General features: G+C 28.3%; 2 protein-coding genes and 1 non-coding gene across 3 annotated transcripts; 2 read left to right on the forward strand and 1 right to left on the reverse strand.

Annotated features, from left to right (window-relative positions):
* Positions 1–399: 399 nt before the first annotated feature.
* On the forward strand, positions 400–9,192 carry LOC135930919 (CCAAT/enhancer-binding protein zeta-like). Its single transcript, XM_065467720.1, has 12 exons — positions 400–426; positions 478–598; positions 662–802; positions 1,302–1,480; positions 2,868–3,264; positions 4,118–4,269; positions 4,474–4,645; positions 4,877–5,088; positions 5,464–5,757; positions 6,372–6,534; positions 7,800–7,860; positions 8,919–9,192. Exons 1-12 carry the CDS (start codon positions 400–402, stop codon positions 9,190–9,192), a joined length of 2,193 nt encoding a protein of 730 aa, XP_065323792.1.
* Positions 9,193–9,681: 489 nt separating this feature from the next.
* On the reverse strand, positions 9,682–11,233 carry LOC135922219 (uncharacterized). The gene is made up of 2 exons (XM_065456633.1): positions 11,012–11,233; positions 9,682–10,207 (listed from the first exon to the last, which is right to left on the reverse strand). The coding sequence occupies exons 1-2, from the start codon at positions 11,213–11,215 to the stop codon at positions 9,701–9,703; spliced, it is 711 nt and encodes a 236-aa protein (XP_065312705.1). The 5' UTR covers positions 11,216–11,233; the 3' UTR covers positions 9,682–9,700.
* A 2,425-nt stretch (positions 11,234–13,658) lies between these two features.
* LOC135923066 (U6atac minor spliceosomal RNA) lies at positions 13,659–13,799 on the forward strand. Its single transcript, XR_010571124.1, has one exon. It is a non-coding gene; the product is annotated as a U6atac minor spliceosomal RNA (small nuclear RNA).
* Positions 13,800–21,283: the final 7,484 nt, after the last annotated feature.

A 21,283-nucleotide genomic window follows, 5' to 3' on the forward strand; every position in this document is an offset into this window, starting at 1 on the left:
TTTGGGGAAGATGGGATGGGGTTTGAATAAGAGGGATATATTTACGAGAACAAATTTCCGAAGGGGTTTTCCCCTGTTCTTTTTCCCTAGCTTCGCAACAGCAGTGACCTTATAGCCGACTCTCTCGACTAAATATGATATTCGCAGATATTGTAACACTTTTAAAGGATGAAATGAAAAGAGACTTACAATTAGAATTGAAACAATGAAAATTACCTAAACCAAAAAATAAGAGTATTAAGATATTTTAATTTTTAGCTACTTTTAATTATTGATATATGAAAAAAAAAGCAGTAAAATTAAATATGTTAGAAAATTACAATTGCATGTCACTCATTTATTATTTTTCTTAAAAATAAGTTAACCATTAACTTATTGCAATTTTTTTTAAAAAATCAAATGAAACAAAAGTGGTATCAAATTCAGGTTATAAACTTTATTATCCTGATAAATATAATTAGTTTTATAATAAAATAGATTATACCAAACGATAAACAACAGGAAAATGTTCCTTCTGAAATGGAAAAATCTCTCATTGAAGAGTTATTTGATTTGGCGGAGAAATATTATGAAAAGGATGTCGATAAATATGAAATAAGTAAATTAAATATATAATATCAAAGGATTTGTTATTTAATTTTTTTTATTTATTAATTTGTAGGCTATAAAAAGAGGGATCATGATAGCAGATACTTATTTAAATTATCAAATTCGGGAACGTATTCTGACAAAATATCCTCATTGGTTTTATTGGTTCAGAATTCACCTTTACATAGTCTTAAATACCTAAGATTGTTGAATAGTAAAAAAAAAATCCTTTTTAAAATAATTTATTATATTTATGAGATGCATAAATCCGCATCTTTCATTTTGTTTTAGATAATATATATATATATATATTATGATTTGTACACTAGTAAAGTAAGAAGTGAAATTTTATATAATGCATTCAAGATCGCAGGTTGTGCTGGTCAATTTTTATATAAAAAAAATGGGCCAGGCTTTGAATATCTTAGTTTTTTTTTAAATTTAATTTGAAATTAATTGGGCCCAAAACAATTTTTTGCCAAAGAGACCCATAAATTATTTTTTGATGAAGGAAAAATTATAAATTTTGTTATTTAGGATTTTAAAAATAACATTTATTTATATCCCCAGTAAATAATTTATATTAACCAAAACTATAGGCGACTGCAAAATTTTAAACTAATTTTAATTTTTTTGCCTTTATATATCTTTAAATATATTATTATTGTTTTCTCCTTATTTATAAAAGTTTTTTGTTTTGAAATTAAAACCAGATATGATTAAACTACCTAATAGAAGGATTTCCCTGATGGTCATAGAAGTGATGAGAGAATTATACATAACTGAACTCTTACCTCCAAACAGAAAACTTAGAACTTTTGTTCAGCAACCTGAATTACCATTCCTGTACGATTATTATACTAGAAATATCATTGCTCAACCAACAAATGGTGTTAGTAATAACAATTGATTTCATATTTATAAAAAAAATATATCAATCTTCAAGATCAATAAATAAAACCTAAATTAATTTTTTCCCCCAATAATCATTTAGCCAGCATATTAAAACTCCTAACATAATATTTAGCCCAGAAATATAATTTTTGTTTTTGAGTATTTATTCACTTGACATTTTTACTACAAATACCTTTTTAATAATAATAAAATTAAATTTTAGCAGTTTAAATAAATCGAAATTTTATAAGAAAAAAATAATAATTTCCAATGACATTAAAGGATTTTGTTGTTGAAGTTAAGTATCTTTAAAAAAAATCTTTTGATGCTGATATTTTTAAATTTTTTATATTAAATTACTTTTTGCCAATATTTTATAGGTTTTCTTTAAAAGTTTTTTCATTGTACTTGTTAAACTATAGGTCAGTGTGTTCTGTATAACTTTCCTTAGGGCCCTTTAAAACAATATCAGTATGATTATTTTTTTTAAATCTTAAATATTACATTTTAAGTTGAAATGGTAAGTAAGATTAAATATATATTTCTCTCTCTTCCAAAAAGCAAGAAAGAAAGGTACTAATAACATTCATCATCTTCCAACATGTTTTTGCGGATTATCCATAACTACACTTGTAACAAGAGCGTTGTTAAATAGCTCGTTTTGAGCCCGGACTTGATATTTCATCCTAGAATTCTATTACGCGAGCCTGAAGATTTTGTTTGTAGAAGGAACAAAGTTTTGGGCATCTATCAGCGCAATCTCGAGGCTTAGGCAATATTTTCCTGACTAAAATATTGAGTTTGCCGGTTTTTTAAAATATCGAGTTAGCCGGTTTTTAAAATATCGAGTTAGCCGGTTTTTAAAAATCGGCTCAGGACGAGCCCTTTAACAATACTAGTACCAAGTGCAAATCATTTTTTGTAATTTATCGTAAGATATCTTATCTTTCTTAATTGTAATAAAATTTTTTTTTTTTTTATTAGAAGTTTAAAATTTACTTTTAGTTTTCGTTACTTTAATATGAATGTATCACGTAAGTTAGAGGGTATAAAAAAGAAATTTATTCATAAATCCTTCACCTTTAAAGCTTTGATTTCTTATAAAAATCCAACTTTTTCCGATTTTAATCAAAAAAATCAATGATTTAAATGAACCCTCATCTTTTACACATTTTATCTACCATGATTATTCACCAATTTATTAAATAATAATGTCACATGATCTATAAAGAACAAGGAAAATAGAAATGTTATATTATCTCTTATTCTAAATCGATTGAAAAAAGTCCATAAATGTCAATCATGTATCAACGGATACAACAATTACGTTGCTGTTTAAATTTTTTTAAAATTACCCACTACACTCCCCCATATAAAATAAAAAGAAATCACTCGTTAAAAAAACCGTTCCAACTAAATTGACCCAAGAAACGTTTGAATCCCTCCTGTCGATCCTCTATTTCGAACATTGTTTGAAACGCGACGTGTTTTCATCTTTCTCGCTTAAACTCCTCACCAATTTCTCCTCAGACCAAATCCAAGCCTGTAAGAGTGCCGCCCTGTTAACCCTCACACAATTATTGGAGTACTCCCCCGAGGGCGAGCTATCGTTTCTCAGATGTTTGGTGGATAAATTGGCCGACCCCGATACCAAAAACGGGGGCTTGGCTGCCCAATGCATTAGGAGGGTCGTGACCAGACATCCCAACATGAAACCGGCTGTTCTCAAGGAAATAAAAACGCTCGTTTTCGCTAAACTCCTCACTAACTGGAACAATAAACGTTTTTTTTTAAATTAAATTAAATTTAATAAATTGGAAAATAAGGTTTCATATGATTTATATATTTCTAAAATAAATAAAAAAATATCCCAAAATAACTGAAAGTTTTTAAGTCAAAAATTGATATTTTTTTTTATTGGGAATATGGGTAAATATCTATATTATATTATTTTATCAGTTAACACTGTGACCTGAATTATTTTTTAAAAAAATTTAAAAAGTTTTAAAACTTTAGCAAATTTTTTGAAAATTATAATTATGTTTTGGACATGTTTTAATCTTTTTATATTTAAAATAGCTTATTTATTAAAATCACATTAAAGTTTGCGAATTTTAATTTTTTTTGATGTTTTGGGCACAGCCTGAAAAAATAATCTGCGTAGGTTTTTTTATGATTAACCAATCGGGTCAATCTTCAATGACATTTAGACTGGCGATGCATCCATAATAATGTATTTGAAAGCGTCGATGCAAATCAGCTGGAGCCGCCATTTCGGTAACCCGTTTTAGTTAATTATTCTCGTGTTAAAAACTTATCTTGCTTCCTTGTCATCTCGATGATCGGGCAATTCTTTAAATAAAGTTTGCGTCAAACATGGGAATAAATTGGCCCCTCTTTTAAAATTTTGAAATAATGACACGGGTAATCCAAAATGGCGTCTCCAGCTGTTTTTCATTGATGTACGCTAATGAATGCATCGTCAATCTAGGTATTATTATACATCATAGATGTGAAGATATATAATGTGTAGACGATAAAAAAAACAAAAAATTATAAATTAATGATTTGTGATTGGTAACCCACCATTAATGTTTGAATTTAATTTTTTTATAATAATACGGATACGTTTAAGCATCATCTCGCGAAGATACGCAAGGCAAGATTAGGGAACGTGCCATTTTACGCATAGTGACATTCGTCAGATCCTCCTTCATCATGGCCGATAAGGTGAAGGATTCCAGCTTGGCATTGGAAATGGTCAGAATGTTTTTCGCCATTTTCAAGGTAAAAATCCAAATCGATAAATCCATTATTTTATGATATTGATTTTACCCAATCGATCCATCTCTTTTATTAACCTATACTTGTACCAATAATATAATGATGTTCAAATTTTATTTCTCTCTTTCCTCTATAGTTTTTAAAAAAAATGACAAATTTGCTTAAATATATATTTTATTTTATAATCTATTATAATACGACAACAAGGAATTGCTAAAAAGGGGGGAGAAAAATTACCCGCCGAAATTGATGAATTCCTTATTTTTGGGAGTAAACAGAGCGTTTCCTTACCTAGATCCTAACGATTTTTCTTACGGAGAGATCGTTCAAGAGATTCACATCTTTTTCGAACTAGCCAACAAAATGGAGTTTAACAATAGTGAGCTTATATTATTATTATGAGAGGATTACACCAATATTACCCGTGTTAATTATCGTCTGGTTGAAAAAGTATCGGATGATACCATAAATATCGACTCGATACATAATTTCGTTACATCTCCGATTTAGCATTACATATTCTCTATTTTTTTAAAAAAGTATAGTTTGTATGCGCCATTTTGATTATAATTAATTGATTCACGCTATCGCTATTTTTTTGAAAAATAAGGTATAGAAATACTCATTTTTTTGTACCAAGTCATATTCTCGGAGGAAAATGAAAGCTCACAAATTTCCAACGAGGACCTCAATGCCAGGTATTACAAATGCCTCTACAGGAAAGTGCTAGATCCTCAATTTAAGGTTTCCTTCAAGCAGGACAAGCTATTTAATCTCCTTTACAAGGCTATCCAACGTGATACGGATCTTAATAGGATAAAGGTTTTAAGTCATTATGTTTTTTTTGTTTTTAAACGCTTTAGAAATTCCTGGCAATTTTATATTATTAACTAATACTGGATTCTAATTTTTGACTTTATATTTTAGTTGCGTAATCATTCAGCTAAATCAACAAGCTCAGGTCATAACAAAAAATTAGCTGAGCTTTGAGGCGCTAAGAGATTGAGCTATCTTTTTTTGATAAAGAAAATCCTGAGGCTAAGGAAGATGGTTTTTGGTTAAAAACTTCGGTTTTCAGCTTTTTAAAATCGGATTTAAAAAATATCTAGCTATTTACCCAACTAGACATAGGACCATATTTAGCCAATTTAGCGCTTAGAAGTGACAAGAATTTTTTATCTTTTTTTTTTACTACAGAGTTTCTTCAAAAGACTCTTAACTCTTTGTCTTTCCTCTCCGGTGCCTTTTACGTGTGGTACACTGGTTATCCTGTACGAAGCTCTCGAAAAGCTTTCGTCCTCTCAAACTGCCTCAATATCGCACGAGGATATATTCTTCCCTTCTCGCCGCTGCCTAACACCCGATTCCGATCCCGTTAACGATGCGGCCATCGTAGTGCCTGGAGGAGAGAAGGGCATCAAAAAGTTTGACTTTGGCGCCAGGGATCCTAGATTCGCGGGGGACTTCGAATATTTTTACGAATTTTATCCGGTAAATAAATATATCTAGGAGAGTATTTTAAATATATACTATACCTCGATTGTAATTGATACGAATAAAAATTCTAAAATAATATTTTAGCCTTTTTTTTATTACTGAAGAAGAATATATTTATTTACACGAGGAAAATTGATTCATCGGGAAAGAAAAATAATATTTGCACGTTGCAAATAGAAGAGGTTTTTAGAGAGCATTATAATACGCGTCTAAATTATGAATTATTTTTTTTTACAAATGTTAAAGACGATCCTTTCTCATTAGTAGTGTTGTTAAACGGCTCGTTTTGAGCCGATTTTTAAAAACGGCTAATTCTTTAACTACAGGCATCGTTCACTTCTTTAACATTGCTTTTAAGATACTTTCAATGTTAAAAAGATAGGTTACGCGTTTTTAAATAGCGTTAACGCCCGGATGAGGCATGACCCAACACGAGTCTTATTTTAGGCATCTTTTTGCCCGTTGGATCCATCTGAACATTATTATATATACAAATCACTAAAAAAAATTTAAGTTCCTCATGCTGCACTAAGATTTATCCTTTTAAACCCCCCCCCCTTAATGAAATTTAGGACCATTAAATAATAATTATTTTTTGTTGTTGTTAGCTGATAAAGCATTTCCATCCAACCGTCTCTCTCTATGCCAATCAACTCCTGGTCGGCAAAAAGCTTACATACCATGGGGACCCGATCAGAAGTTTCTCGCTCTCAAATTTCCTGGAAAATTTTATTCTTAAAAATCCTAAATCATTATCTACAACGAAACACGGTAACAATATTTCATCAACAAATTATTTCTTCTATTTTCTTTTTTGAGAAAAAAAAATTGTTCTCATTTTGATAAAGACCCTATTATAAATTTTGTTTGATTTTCTATATTTCTATCCAAATTTTTTTTTGTTCATGAGCCCAATGAAATATTACCTAGGCTAGACCTAATCATATGGTGGCACGCCATTTTGGGTTGTCATATTTTACGTCGAAATTTTTTTTTTCAGTTTCATTTATATAATATTAATGAAAAATTATATGGGTGACCAAAATGGCGGGTCACCAGCCAATTTGTATTTAACTACGTTTCAAAATGCATTTTGATGAATGAATCCTCAGTTTAGGTCAATGATACATATATATACACTACTAGATTGTCGATTCATTTCATTAAATGCATCTAAAAATGCTCCTACATCCGAGACCTTCCCAGACCGGTCCATACCCCGTCTGGGCCTTTAACTATATTTTCTAGCGTGCTTGAATATTTTTTTATAAGGGTTTAGGCTGGACTTGGCCCTAAAAAATTTTTTTAATTTAAATTCAGCTTATTTAAAACAGTTGCTAACCTAAAAAAAAATATTGCAATTCTTCTAATAATAGTAACTTTCGTATTATTATTATTATATTATTAAAAATCATTGTCTAAACACTTAAATATTGTTTATTTTCTTTGATAATAAATTAAATTTTTGGATAACGGGGCTCATAGAAAATTTTTTATGAAATGGACTTGAGAATTCCTAATATTAAATAAGGGGTGGGAGCTTTAAAAAAATCTTTTTCACTTGGACCTGATCAAAAAGGCTGAGGCCTATGATTAGATGATATACATTAATGTGCATTCATATATTGATAAATAAGACGTCGACATGCAAACTACAAAATGTCGCCACAGCCGATTGCTATGGTTATGTAATATACACTATAATATTAATGATCCTCAGTTTATATGCATAATTAATTTAAGGCAAATATTACACACCCTTGTTATTAAACACTCTTTATTAATTAATGCACCTATACTTTCATTAAAAATAATTTGGGACAGGACAGTTATATTCATCATACATTGTAACTTTTACAAAAGTAAAATGAAAATTATTTTTTCACATAAAATTGGTTATACACCCTCACCCTCCCCCCCCCCTCTTTTTATTATCCATAGTAAGGCAAATATATTAGTTAATTTAATTATTTGTTATATATTTTTATTTTCTTACTGAAATTATTGTTTGTAACCACGAAATGTCCGATTCGCAGATGACGATGCCACTCAGGAGACCAACGCAACCTTAGCAGATAGAATCAGAATGACGAAAAAGTGAGAAAAAAAATATTGTGATTATTGTAAAATTAGGCCTATGCGCCAATGGAAGAAATTGGGTACGGCGGCGTTTTGTCTTAAAACTATTAGTGTAGTGAAACAATATCGCTCCAAAATTTCTTGCTTTGAATAAAAAAAAAAATTCGATGTTTTTTAAATTTAATATTTTTGCATTTAAGCGCTAAAAAATGAATCATTTATTTGGAATCAATTTTCGCTTTTAAATTTACGAAATTTTTATTTAAATTATTATAATTGTAAAAAAAAAAAAAATTATTGTTTAAATTTGAAGGGGCATTGTGAGGATCTTATCTTAAGAAGTGCGCTCAGTGAGCGCTTGCATTGGGGCTGAGAATAGTTTTTTTCTCCCGGTTAAAACGTAAAACCTTGAAAGTTTTTCTTTTATCCAAAATTTTAGAAGAGGAGAAAATAATGTAAAATTCTCTCTTTTTTCTAACTCTTTTCAGAATATCGTTTCCCTTCGATTTTTTCTTATAGTTTGCTTCAGATAACTCATTCTATTAGTTTATATGTGATATGGGGTGGAGGGAGATGGAGTTAAGTAGGTTAAAGATAATCTATTCCTTTAAACGAATATCATGTTAATATTTGAAGAAAAAATTGCAATAAAGAAAATAAAATCTATATTTTTCAAATTAGGGAGTAAAACTTAATCATCTAATGAAATCTGACTTATCTGGGTGATAAGCCGACAAAAGACTGTGATTTGTCTAATAAAAAAAATATTGTTAAATCGGCTGATTATTTATCCCGTTATATATGGCGTCCCTCACTTCATATTGGGATCCAATCCGGCACAATTTAACAGCTGAGCGATTATCCTTACGGTGAGATCAATTCTTCTTTATTGAAATTAATATTAATGAAAGAAAAAAATTGATCTCATCAAAACAAGTTTTGTAAAAAAAAAATCGATCAGCTGTTAAATCGTGTCCGTTTGCATCCAGCCTAAAATCAAAATTCTGGCAAATGGAATGGCAACATATGACATATGTCACCATCTTCATAAAAGTAACATGTTTTTTAAATTATAGATCTAAAAGAATCAAAAGTTTCACAAACGCACCTCAGGCCAAAAGGAATAAAACTTCGAATGAAGAAGCGCGAAAACCGACCGATAATGATGCAGACGATAGAATAAAGACGATCTTTAAATCGTCCTCCAGGAAAGTGATGAGCTTCAAAAAATTGTCGAAAATCGATTTCGCCGACGATTTCGTGACAGGCATCAATAAAAATAATTCGAAAAATAAGAACAAACGCAGGAATAGCAAATCGTCGTTCGCCAAATCGTCAGATACCGATTAAAAAAAATTTTTTTTTCTTCTTGTATGTCTACGTCACGCCTAAAGTAAATCTTATGACGTCATTGGTCACGTGTATATTTTAATTATAAGACCCATCTTCGAATGCATATAAACTCCATTTTTTTTTCTTAAAACAAAAGAACATATATAAAACAACTTATAATATTCTTCTCGAAATATATATTGAAAAACGTCAATAAAATGTCAATTATAAATAGACAGATACAACAGTCATAAAATAAAAATATTTATTATAATTGTATTACTCTCTATTTTTTACAGTATACGAATTTTTTATTGTTTAAATATTAAAAAAAAAATTTCTTCGACTATTTCTATTTTTTTTTATAAAAAAAATATATATGTGTAAATTAATTTAATTTGCAAATATTCTAATTATCATTTAATTTACGATTCTTTAGAAGAAGCGCGAAGGCTTATTTCGCGGGAACCAGAATGATTGAATTTAGACGTAACGCGTAGGTTTTTTTTTACGATATAACCTCGTGTCACGTGCCCAATTTGCGCATTCTGTTCAAGAGGGCATTGATACGTTCGTTTTGTTCCTCGACCATTCCTCGAAATATTTCTACGTTTTGGGGGGAATAGGCGGATCCGACATTTTTAGACATTTTAGTCGTATCCTTTTTCTCGTTTCCCTTTTCCTGTTTGTTGCAAGCCAATCCCAGTTGCAGGTTCGCCATTTCGAGCTTAACGTCCATGTCCTGCAATTTATTGACTAAAGGAAATAACAGGTAATTCATTTTGTAGGACAGTTGTTGGAGCGTTCTTTTGATCTCGTGCGTGTTGATAACAGTATCCTTATCATCAGTGGAGGGGCCAAAGAATTCGATCTTTCGGAAAACAACTGTGACTCTAGCTTTAAAGGACCCTATTTTTGCTTGTAAAAATGTCCATCTCTCCTGACTCTTGAGCAGTTTAGCTCGCAACGCTTCCATCGCTTTCGATATCTCATCCCGCTTAGTTTGCTGGGAAGCCATCACGTGATATAAGTCCTTTTTTTAAATATATGCACAAATATTATTTAAATTAATTTTTATTTCGATAAGCAGGGATTTATCATTCCCCAAATTTTTTTTAATGCAACTAACAAATTACAAGAATTTCAGGGTGGGTCTGGATATTTATTTTTAAATTTTGTGGTCAGACTGCGCTTTAACTATCGAGCAGCATAACTGGTGCGGGTATAGCAACCTCCCAGAAAATTTAAAATTGTCACACAAAGTTGGACAATATTTTGACCTGGATTTTTCCATAGCCTCACTTATTTTTTTTGTTTTAGTTCTTAGAAACAAAACTCTAAAGTGGTGTAGCTCTTAATAACTTTTATTCCTTAATATATATATTCTACACTTGGCAGCATTGGACTTGGATCTGTCCATACAGAGCTCTGGAATATATATTTTAGACTTTGTAGCTTTTAAATATAACAAACCACACAAAGTATGGAGGCATATTTTTTTAAATTTTGGGGGTATGAAAAAACATCAATTATGTGAAATATTTTATGCACCTAATAAGTTATTAAATTTTATAAAAGATTTAAATTTATGATCCAAATTTTAAAAAAAATACAATTTAAAATTGAGGTTTGTTCTTACTATGCCAGTGTTTATATAAGTGTTGAAAATGTAAAAAAAAATGAATTTGTTGAGTTCCACCTAAGATAAAGATAGACGATAAGTTGGAATAGAAATAAAACAAAATGGTGACTTTCATTATTGATTAAAGAAAAAATCTAGAAATAAATAATCAAATTAGATTACATATTAAAATATTATATTATGAATGATAGTAACCTTTTTCTTGACTAACAAATCATCCAAAGCTTGGTTCAATTTAGTTACATCTAATCTTCCATTTTTGCCCTTTCCGAATAACATAGTATGGTTCTGGAATTGTTCGGTATTCATCAGCTGGTCCTTAACTATGAGTGAAAGTTCATTCTGATCTTCCAAATGGGTGGCTAAACTTTGCAAAAATGTCGAATTCTCTTTATTCATGTATTCTCCAGCATCGAAAGTGTGTTGTTTCAAGCACGAATTGGAATCTAGAATATATATTTCAACCATAGTATTTTTTGTATCCTTCGAAAAATTACCTGCCAATGGAACAAAATTTATATCAAATCCATTCAAGAAATTATGTTCATTTTTACAATTAGATTTAAAATCAATTAGTATTTCCAGACTAGAAGATTTAGAAACTTCTTTGGCTATAAGATATAATCTTTCATCCCTGGCAGCATTTTTGTCCTGAAATAATTTCCCAGAATTTAGGCTAAACATGCTATTGAGTTGTTGTATTTTGGTAATCCAAGGAAAATGGAACATGGATATGCCGCAACTAGGTTGAATGACTAAATAGCCTACGGCGTAAAGTGGTGATATGTTAGAATGAGAATTGTTATTATGGCAAAATGGGAAAAGCTTTATCGATGGTTGAATAAATGTTTTAACAGTATCAAAAATGTAAGCATGATAAGTTATTAATGACTCGGATAGAGGAGGGTCCCTAGAATGATTCTTATTTAATGAGGGTATTAATGCACAGTGTTTGAAAATACAATTGTAATGGTCTTCTGAATAAGATGAGTTCTCATCTTGAATATTGCCATTCACATTTGATGATAACTCAAAATCTAATTGACATAGGACTAATATATTTGGGGATATTGAAGGTAGATAAATCATGGAGTGATACTCCAAATTTATGTCATCTATTTCTTTTCCTGTAGGAGTTATATCGAGATTATAAAAATGTGAGTAAAAAATATTGGAAACATTTTTCTTTGTAAAAGTATTGCCAAAACTATCAAGCCCTGCATATGCATATGGAAGGTATAAATATAGACTTAGAATTGTTCCATCAGCTTTCATAAACAATAAAGTATAAGAAGAATTGTTTTCAACATCTGTGGTAATTAAATCAGGGCCTACTACAAAATCTATATAAGTTTCACCTAATGCTTCAGATATTTTTAGGCTAGATATATGAGTGCTAGTTTCAGATATTGAATTATTAGGATCCCCAATATTATCAACAAAATTGATGTTCATTATATTGCAAAAATATATGGGAAAATTTGGGTAATTTAATGAATAAATGCAAAATATATTTTGCTTAGTTAGTTTACATACAAAACTATGGTTATAAAAGTTTAGCCAATCACATTTTACAATGTATTGCTTATTTTCATCATTTGAGAATATATTTTTTAAAGTATAATTTAAAGTATCTTTATGTACATCCCCAATAGGCTTTAATTCACATGCTCTTTCACTTATATAAGCTTGATCATCTTGTCTTAAATAAAAATCTCGAATTTCTTGGATAAAGGGTATATTTGTGTAAAATACATTTTCATTACCCCATAATAATACTTGAATAGAACTACTTTCTCGATTTTTTACATTTAGAGTTATAGTATGAATATCATTAGATGGTGATGGTAATAATTTTAGGATATGATAATGTGAATATATGTCCTTTTGTAATTTACCAACTTTAAAACTTTCCCAAAATTGAGTGTGAGTTATGATAATAGTTTTATTTACTTTGCAATATATAATAATTAGGTCATTTAGAACGAATATGAAGTCATTATTAGTCGTATTTGTTTTAGAATTATAACTAAAATTTTTTAAATAATCTTGTAATGAAATCTTTGATTTATTCATTTAAAATCAAAAAAAAATAATTTAAATAAAACCGCACCCAGTACTTTTTATTGAATGATGTAGTCGAAATCGGAATACATAACGAGTGAAGGAGGGTTAGGCAGAGAACGATATTTTATTAATATATATATACATTAAATTTTAGAAGATTCTCTTAACTAAATCTTACTATTTTATAAAATAATATACACCAGAAGATTCAAAAACCATTATTATAATTATCGACTTTATCAAGGGATAAATTATTTTAATTACTTTAATACTGATTTGGGTTTGTTTATAGAATAATGTACCCCCTTGAAAAATACAGTAATAGAATATATATAAATTTAAACTCGTACTACCTTAATTATTTTATATATTATGATAAACTTGATCTATATTAATAATCGATTGTATAATTTTATTTTAAATTAATTATTTTTATCGTTATTCCTCTTCTCATACCAAATCTATCTACTACTTATAATATCTTTTTTTACAACCTAAAAAAGTTATAAAAAAAGATAAATAATTAATATAGATGGCGTTAAATACTTGTTATACGTTAAATTTTAATTCTCAATTATTTTAATAAAATAATCTCATTATATAAAAAATTTTTAAAGTTAAAACAAACGAATAACTCTATTACTAAATTAATCTTGCCATATTATACCGAAATTATGCAATTTATTTTATCATTTTATATAACAAACGACTCTTATTAAGCGTAAACATAAATCGTTATACTATATATAAATAACTTAATGGTAATTCAAGGATCGTGTTGAATAAAAAGGAGAGACGGTTAGCACTCCCCTTGATAAGGACGGATGGGGTCTGTATTGACCCTTATCAATACATTTATGATGTTTAAGGCATCATTGTGTATAGGCTTCGTGCCTAACACAAACCATTTTTTTTTTATCATATGTTATTTTTTTTTGTTCTCCATTTAAAAACTCATGTTTTATCTTTATAATGTTAATGAGATTCCACCAATAGAAATTTAGATATAGGCTTCGCGCCTAATATAAAACATTTTTTTTTTATATCATATGTTATATTTTTGTTCTCCATTTAAAAACTCGTGTTTTATTTTATAGTGTTGATGAGACTCCACCAATAGAATTCGCGCCTAACACAAACTATTTTTTCTTATTCAGGGTTGAGGAGACTCCATTAATAGAAATTTAGATATAGGTTTCGCGCCTAATATAAAACATTTTTTTTATATCATATGTTATATTTTTGTTCTCCATTTAAAAACTCGTGTTTTATTTTATAGTGTTGATGAGAATTCCACCAATGGAAATTTTAAAAAATTATTTTTCGTTCTGGCCTGTAAATTTTATTTCCTGTAAATATTTTTAATTTTATGAAGATAATGTGAGAAATTCAGGCTTGGGCCCGTAAAAAAAAATTTTGCTCAAGTTTTACTAACAAAGTCTCAATACCTTTTGTGGGGTCAGGCTTTTTGGTCTGCGCTAATTTTTAACTTAGAACAAGATTTAAGACCTACCCTTTTAAGGTAAGTGTTGTGATCGACGTTGGAGCGTTGAGAGCTTTATCAGGAATTATTAATTATTATTATGTATCTGTAATTTCATGATATTATATTCTTTGCTTAAGGATTAACATAATAATACATAATCAAATACATTCGTTGACATATATAATAGTATGATAGTGAAACGGAGGCCAATTTAAATTTAGATACTCTAGGTATTAGTAAAATCTAAGATCTTGAGAACATTAAAATAAACATTTTTCTCTCTTATAATCCACTAAATAAATGAAATTCACAATTTCACAATTTTTTTCAAAAAAAATTGTTACAAAAAGCTAAAAAATTTAAACTATGTATTAATTTTTATTTCAAAGTCTGCCCAAGCCCGCCTAACGCGGGAAATAGACATAAGCTAGCCTATCTCTAAACCTTAAAAAAAATTGAGGAATATTCGGCTCATATATCTTGGTAGGAATTCTCTACCCTGAAAATCATTTTGCCGCCCTTCCCCATACAAAGTCTAAACTGTCGATCAAAAATAATGGCTTAAAATTTCTAAATATTTTCAGAAGATCATATCTTTATTTCAATAATACCCGCACACCTGTAAACTTGCATTATCCTTCTACAAACGATTCCGATTATATAAATCTGAGGATTGAACTGATTGAATTTAAAATTTGACTCCTTTTTAGCAGTGTAATAAGTTACATAATTATGTATAGATCTGTAATCAATGTCTGAAAAAGACGTACTTTTAATTAAAATATCTATTATTTCAGAATAATCAAAAAGTTTGCGTTCACGAACGATTTGTGCAATATCTAAGCCATTGAAGTATAAAATATAATCTGAAATAACATCGAATTTGTTCTCCGATAATTTAGAAATTATATTGCTTGAATTATCAGGAATTTGGCTTTTAATACATTCATTTGTCGCCCATTTTAAAAGAAATTCGAAAATAATTTGCCTTGGTGCGCATTTTTTATCATTTAAAAATGCGATATATTTTTGTATCATATCCAGAGGGGAGATTAGGAATTCATTTGAATCAAATAGAACGAACCTATAACTTAATTTAAGACGCTAAAAATTATTAATAATAATTTCAACAGATATAACTTAATAATTACCTCGAAACAATTTTCAATATCTATTTCTGGGTGAATTGATGACGCTAAATATAATTTCAAGGCTCTACAACGTTTATCTGTTTTACTATTCACTTCTTCGACACATTTTGACATTAAGTCCTGTAGCATATACTTTTTTGCTCCATATAAAATTTCCAAAAGTATATCTGTATCCATATCTTTGAAATCTATTTCACCCGTATAAATATTCCTTGGGAAGATGGGTAAAATATTTAATTATGATTAAAGTCATATTTATATTAAAAATTACTTCAAGATAATTTCAAAAGCTTTGTATGTCAGATCGTCAACGCATACACAATTGTCCTTGAACTCTACACTCCCAAAAAACATAGTATAAAACATTTCACTTGTATAAGATAGAATATTTTTATGAGCATATAATATGTTCTTTTCAACCTTAGACGAATAATATGCAGGAAAGAAAAATAAACTTTAATATAACCTCGAATCTAACATCTGACATATAGGAACTGTTATATAAACTTCCACAAGTATTTGCCAGAATACTTAAATCTTTAAAACCTTCCATCTTTTCTAAATAAAAACAATATTTTTATAAATGCATTTTAAAAAAGTGTAAGATATAATATAAATTATTTATTTCATAATCGCACTGAATATAGATGTCGGATTGGATTAATGGTGGTCACAAATCAAGGCTAACTTAATTTAAACCTTTTACCTTATATATATTACTTTGAATTTCTAGCTTTTCAAACATGACATGTTTTACGAAAAATTTGAGATAGTAAATTATATGCAAAAATATTGAGAACATTTTTTTGAATACTGTCTTGACCAAAAATAATCCTTAAAAGGCAATGAATAACGGGAAAATCAATATTAGTAATATAAAAGCATCGCACGAAAAATTATTGGCTATGTAATTTAAAACCTAAAAAAGGTAAGAAAAAATAATTTCAAGTAAAAATTTAATGTTTAGCCACGTTATGAAAATACTTTTACCCCAATGGAGAAATTAAAAAGGTCATCCATGAAAATTAAACGAATTATTTTTTAATTTAAACATGAACGGGTTACGCTACACTTTAGCTAGCGCGATTTACTCGATCAGTGCGGAATTAATGGCTAGCGGCTGATTCGACACAGCTATATAACATTTTTAAAATATATGTAATCAGCTGTCTTTTACTTTTTAGATTAATGAATCCCACATAAAGTATTATAAATATAAAAAAAACTTACGGATTTGAGTGAGTTGAATTTATCAACACTGGGTCTAGTAGGGCAGACCTTTTGATCTTTTCATAGGATAAATTTAAATTTAAAAAATTATATTTTTGGATTTTTAATTTTGTTAATTTTATTTAATGATTTTGTTGTATTTTTTTCCTAATAATATCATTAAAATAGAAGAAATAAAAAAAAATTTATTTCATAAAAATAAATTTATTTTTTATTAATTAATTAAGAAACTTTTAAAGACATTCATTGTATAATAAAACATGTATCAGAAATAAAAAATATGTATAACTATTTATAAATGGTGTTGTAGTGCGATATTTACAATATTATATTATATTCATTCTCTAGTGCTTTGTAAACAAAATTGTACATTGTTAATTTGGAAAAACTACTTCCTATTAATTAGTTAATAAACATAAACAGCATATAAAAAATTGGAAAATGACATTAAATCTTGATTTGACTAAAGCTGTGTTTATTTAGAGATAAAAGAAATTATAGATCATTGTCGCCGAATATTTTCGTTTGCTTCTATAGATGAGTTATTTTTCTTTTCTTATTATAATTAAAATTATGAATAAAAAATATAATTTTATTCCATATTTTATATAATATTAGAGGGTCGAAATGACCATTCCGTTAGATTTTTTGGCGGCTCGGACATTTTTTTATATATTTTTAAATTGTTGATATTTTGAATAATACTATTTGAAAAAAAATGTTACAATGTCTTTAATTAGGTATATTTTAAGACATGTTTAAACTAAAATACTAAATCTATAAATAATATAGAGATATTAAATAAGTTATTCTTGATATGTTCTAATAATTAAGTTCAGATCAAACACAATGATTTAAAAAACGGTTGTTATAGAAATAGATAGCCATCTAGAAGAGTTAAAAACAATAGTTGACATTGAGAAATGATATAGATTATATATGGTATATTTTTAACGAGCCAAAACGAGCCGGGGAATACAGTCCTCTGATATGTATTATATGAATATGCAATTTAAGGGTTCTGGAGTGTATTGATTTTATCGATGAAACAAAATCATTTTAAAAAAATTTTAAATCCTTCGAAATGACGGTCTTAATATAATGGTATTATGTATTTATAAATAAGATAATTTTGACAAATTTCTTTAAACTTCGTATTTATACAATTTAAAAAAAAAGTTGTTTCATATATCTCTTTTAAAATGTACTGGTATACCTTTTCTTTTGGTTAATGATGCTTACTACCAAGTGAATGTATGGAAATATTCTAAATACCAACCTAATTTGCTAAATACCGACCAAAATTCATTAAAATGTAATAAGATCCTTATTTTTTAATATATTAATACGGAATCACGTGGTCGAGTCCGGCCTCTTATATATTATCCCCCCAAGGATGGAACCACCAAGTTAGAATAAGAAAAAAAACATAATCATTCCCGGGATTCGAACCCGGGACCATGGGATAAGTAAACCAAGCTCTTGCCTACTAGGCCATAGAGGCTTTCCAAAAATCACGATTTTTCAAATATATATTATAAATATATTTGGTAGTGCCTATCCAAATGAAAATGAACAAAATTCAAATTTGATAGATGGTACCTTAAGGTACCAAGCATCATTAACCTTTCTTTTCACTATATGCACCGTATATTTATATGTTCCAAAATGGTTACTCTTTTAAAGAATAACATTTTATCAACTTTTGGATTATCGAGATGAAAGTGAATGAATACATTTAAAATCCTTATTTTTCCCATTTTTTTTAAAATCAAAAGTTTTTAAAATAATCTTATATAGAAATATCTGATTTGCTTATATTTTATATGATTATCAACATTTTTAATATTAAGCTTCAAATTCTGATATGAATAGCACAGTTACTAAAAATAAATATATCACAGAAGATAAGTGAGCCACCCCACAAACTTCACTTTGGCAAAATCCAGCTGTTATTTGATGATAACAAAGAATGAAATATAGTAAATATACGAGCCATAATTTTTCTCATGAAACAATACGTTCTTAATTGCTCAGCAATATTTATTACATTAGATAGTAAAGGAAATGATGAATGGGGGGGGGGGGGCGAGGGAAGGGAGTCTCAGTATTTCTAATTATATTTTTCATTCGATTAGATAGGTATATTAAAAAACAAAAATGTACTTAACAAGGTCCGAGTTTCAAGGTTTAAGTGTGCCAGATGAAAGCATGAGTTATGACGAAATTATGGAAGAAAATTTGTTTATTGAATCTAAATATTTCAAAAAAAAAACAAATGCTAAACTAATATAAAAAAATTAAATTACAAAAAAAGAAGAAACGATTATTTTAGACAAATTAAAACGAAATAAGACACGTAAGAACGAGGGTGACTTCGAATATTTTATTTTTTTTAAAAATTTCTGATAATTGCCGAATTCAAGAAATTGTTGGACGCAAGGAAATAAAGAAAGCCATGTGAAGTCTATACAGGGGAAATAATATATTTACTAAATGTGCAGGACTGGGTTTTGATAAAAAGCCTAAAAAATTTTGATTAAAATTTAGCCTATTAAACTGCGATTAACTTAATAATATATTTTGCCTTTTTTTTTTCTTCTAATGATAATAAATTTCAGTATTGCAGACAAAGTGATGGCTTAAATACACTTAAATATTGTTTATTTTCATTTAAAGCAATAAAATAAATTTTTGGATATAGGCTTGAGCAAAATTTTTGAAACTTATGATGGGCTTGGGTTTGGATTTTTTTTTATTAAATATGGAATGGGCCTGCAAATTATTTTTACTGCTGACCTGGGGCTGGAGCCTGATGAACTAAATCAAAGCCCACCGTAATTTCAATAACTGAATTATTTCATTTCCCATTTGACTTTATTTGAACTTAAAGGAATGAGCAAAACACAGGTTGATATGCCTTATTTAAATCATTTTCTGATAATCCCTTAATTCAAGAAATTGTTGGACACAAGGAAATAAAGAAAACCATTGTATTTTAGGCTAAATAACAAAAATTAGTGCCTGTTGTGACCTTGCCTTAAATTTGCATAAATTTTAGGGATGTTTTTAAGAACCCATTATCAAAAATATAAGTTATTAGCTATAGCTTGTCAAGAATAACGGGAATCAGAATTTTATTCTTTATATAATAGATGAATAATAAATTTTAATTTATTTGATGATTGAATCAGAAATTTTCTTATCTTATGAGATGTGATTCAGAAATTTATATTTGTTTGATGAGGGGTTATTCTAAATAATTGCATTATCTTTTATAAAACATGTTTATGAAGTATATGGTTAGTAATTTTAATTTATGTGCACATTAAAAAAAAACTAAATTTTTATTCATTTGTATTGGTAATTTATAATATAAAAAATATATTCTTGCCAGAACTTTATAAGATAGGAAAATTTTTGATTTCATTCATCAACAAATAAAGGTAAAATTTATAAATCATCCAATATAGAATAAAGAAAAATATTCTTATTCCCCGTCATTCTTGACGATTTATGTGCTCAATTTATCTATTATAATAATCCTAAAATACCCTTATGACAGCAATTAGAGGGAACCACGTATCAAGATAAAACATTTAAACATGGGCAGGTAAGCAGGAGATGTTTTTTAGGGGGGGGGGGCTTATGTTTACTAAAAATTAATTTCTTTATTCAAAAAATATTGCACGTAAATTTAAATGAAAATATAATAAGTAAATAACTATTTTTTTTCTAATAGCAAAACGTTATGTCAAAATAAAAATTTATTTTACGCTAGATTGGTGAAAATTAAATAAAATTAGATATCCATTATTATCAAAAATTGCTAGAGATTATCTAGAAATTCTGACCACCTCATCTAGCTCTGAAAATTTTAGATACAATACCAATACAATATTTTGTTAATATTGAGTTTTTATTATTGGTACCCAGTCCTAGCCCTATAAAAAATTAAAAATTTTACTTTTGTATTGAAATCCGAATTTCCCATTTGATATTAAAATTTATTTTAAAATAAAATTATGTCTAAAACATAATTCTAGAAAATAAAAAATATTTTAAAATTTACATTTTTTTTTTCTATAAAGTATCTATTTGAATTTATGGAAAGAAAGAAAGAAAGAAAGAAAAAAAGAAAGAAAGAAAGAAAGAAAGAAAGAAAGAAAGAAAGAAAGAAAGAAAGAAAGAAAGAAAGAAAGAAAGAAAGAAAGAAAGAAAGAAAGAAAGAAAGAAAGAAAGAAAGAAAGAAAGAAAGAAAGAAAGAAAGAAAGAAAGAAAGAAAGAAAGAAAGAAAGAAAGAAAGAAAGAAAGATTTTGTTATTACAAAATATCTATTGAGAAAAGAAAACTAGTGTTGTTAAACGACTCAATTTGAGCCGATTGCTGACTCAATATTTCATCCAGAGAAATATTATGCAAGCCGAAAAATTTTGTTCATAGATGGCACATAGGCAGTGGCGTAGCTACGGGGGTGGTTTTCGGGTTTGGACCCCTCCCAGAGCAAAATTTTTTAAATTATATGAATATTTA

The sequence above is a fragment of the Gordionus sp. m RMFG-2023 genome, chromosome 1 (genome assembly GCF_954871325.1).
Source record: "Gordionus sp. m RMFG-2023 chromosome 1, tfGorSpeb1-WG-v2, whole genome shotgun sequence".
In the NCBI taxonomy this organism is placed as follows: domain Eukaryota; kingdom Metazoa; phylum Nematomorpha; class Gordioida; order Chordodea; family Parachordodidae; genus Gordionus; species Gordionus sp. m RMFG-2023.

Bases quoted from the DNA above. Each gene is read 5' to 3' on its own strand.
- LOC135930919 (XM_065467720.1), top strand. From the start codon at position 400: ATGAAACAAAAGTGGTATCAAATTCAG. The intron at 599-661 runs GTAAATTAAATA...ATTAATTTGTAG, and splicing joins TGTCGATAAATATGAAATAA to GCTATAAAAAGAGGGATCAT. The intron at 3,265-4,117 runs GTTTTTTTTTAA...GATACGTTTAAG, and splicing joins CACTAACTGGAACAATAAAC to CATCATCTCGCGAAGATACG.
- LOC135922219 (XM_065456633.1), bottom strand. From the start codon at position 11,215: ATGAATAAAGAGAATTCGACATTTTTGCAAAGTTTAGCCACCCATTTG. The intron at 10,208-11,011 runs GTTACTATCATT...ATTTAAAAAAAG, and splicing joins ATTTGTTAGTCAAGAAAAAG to GACTTATATCACGTGATGGC.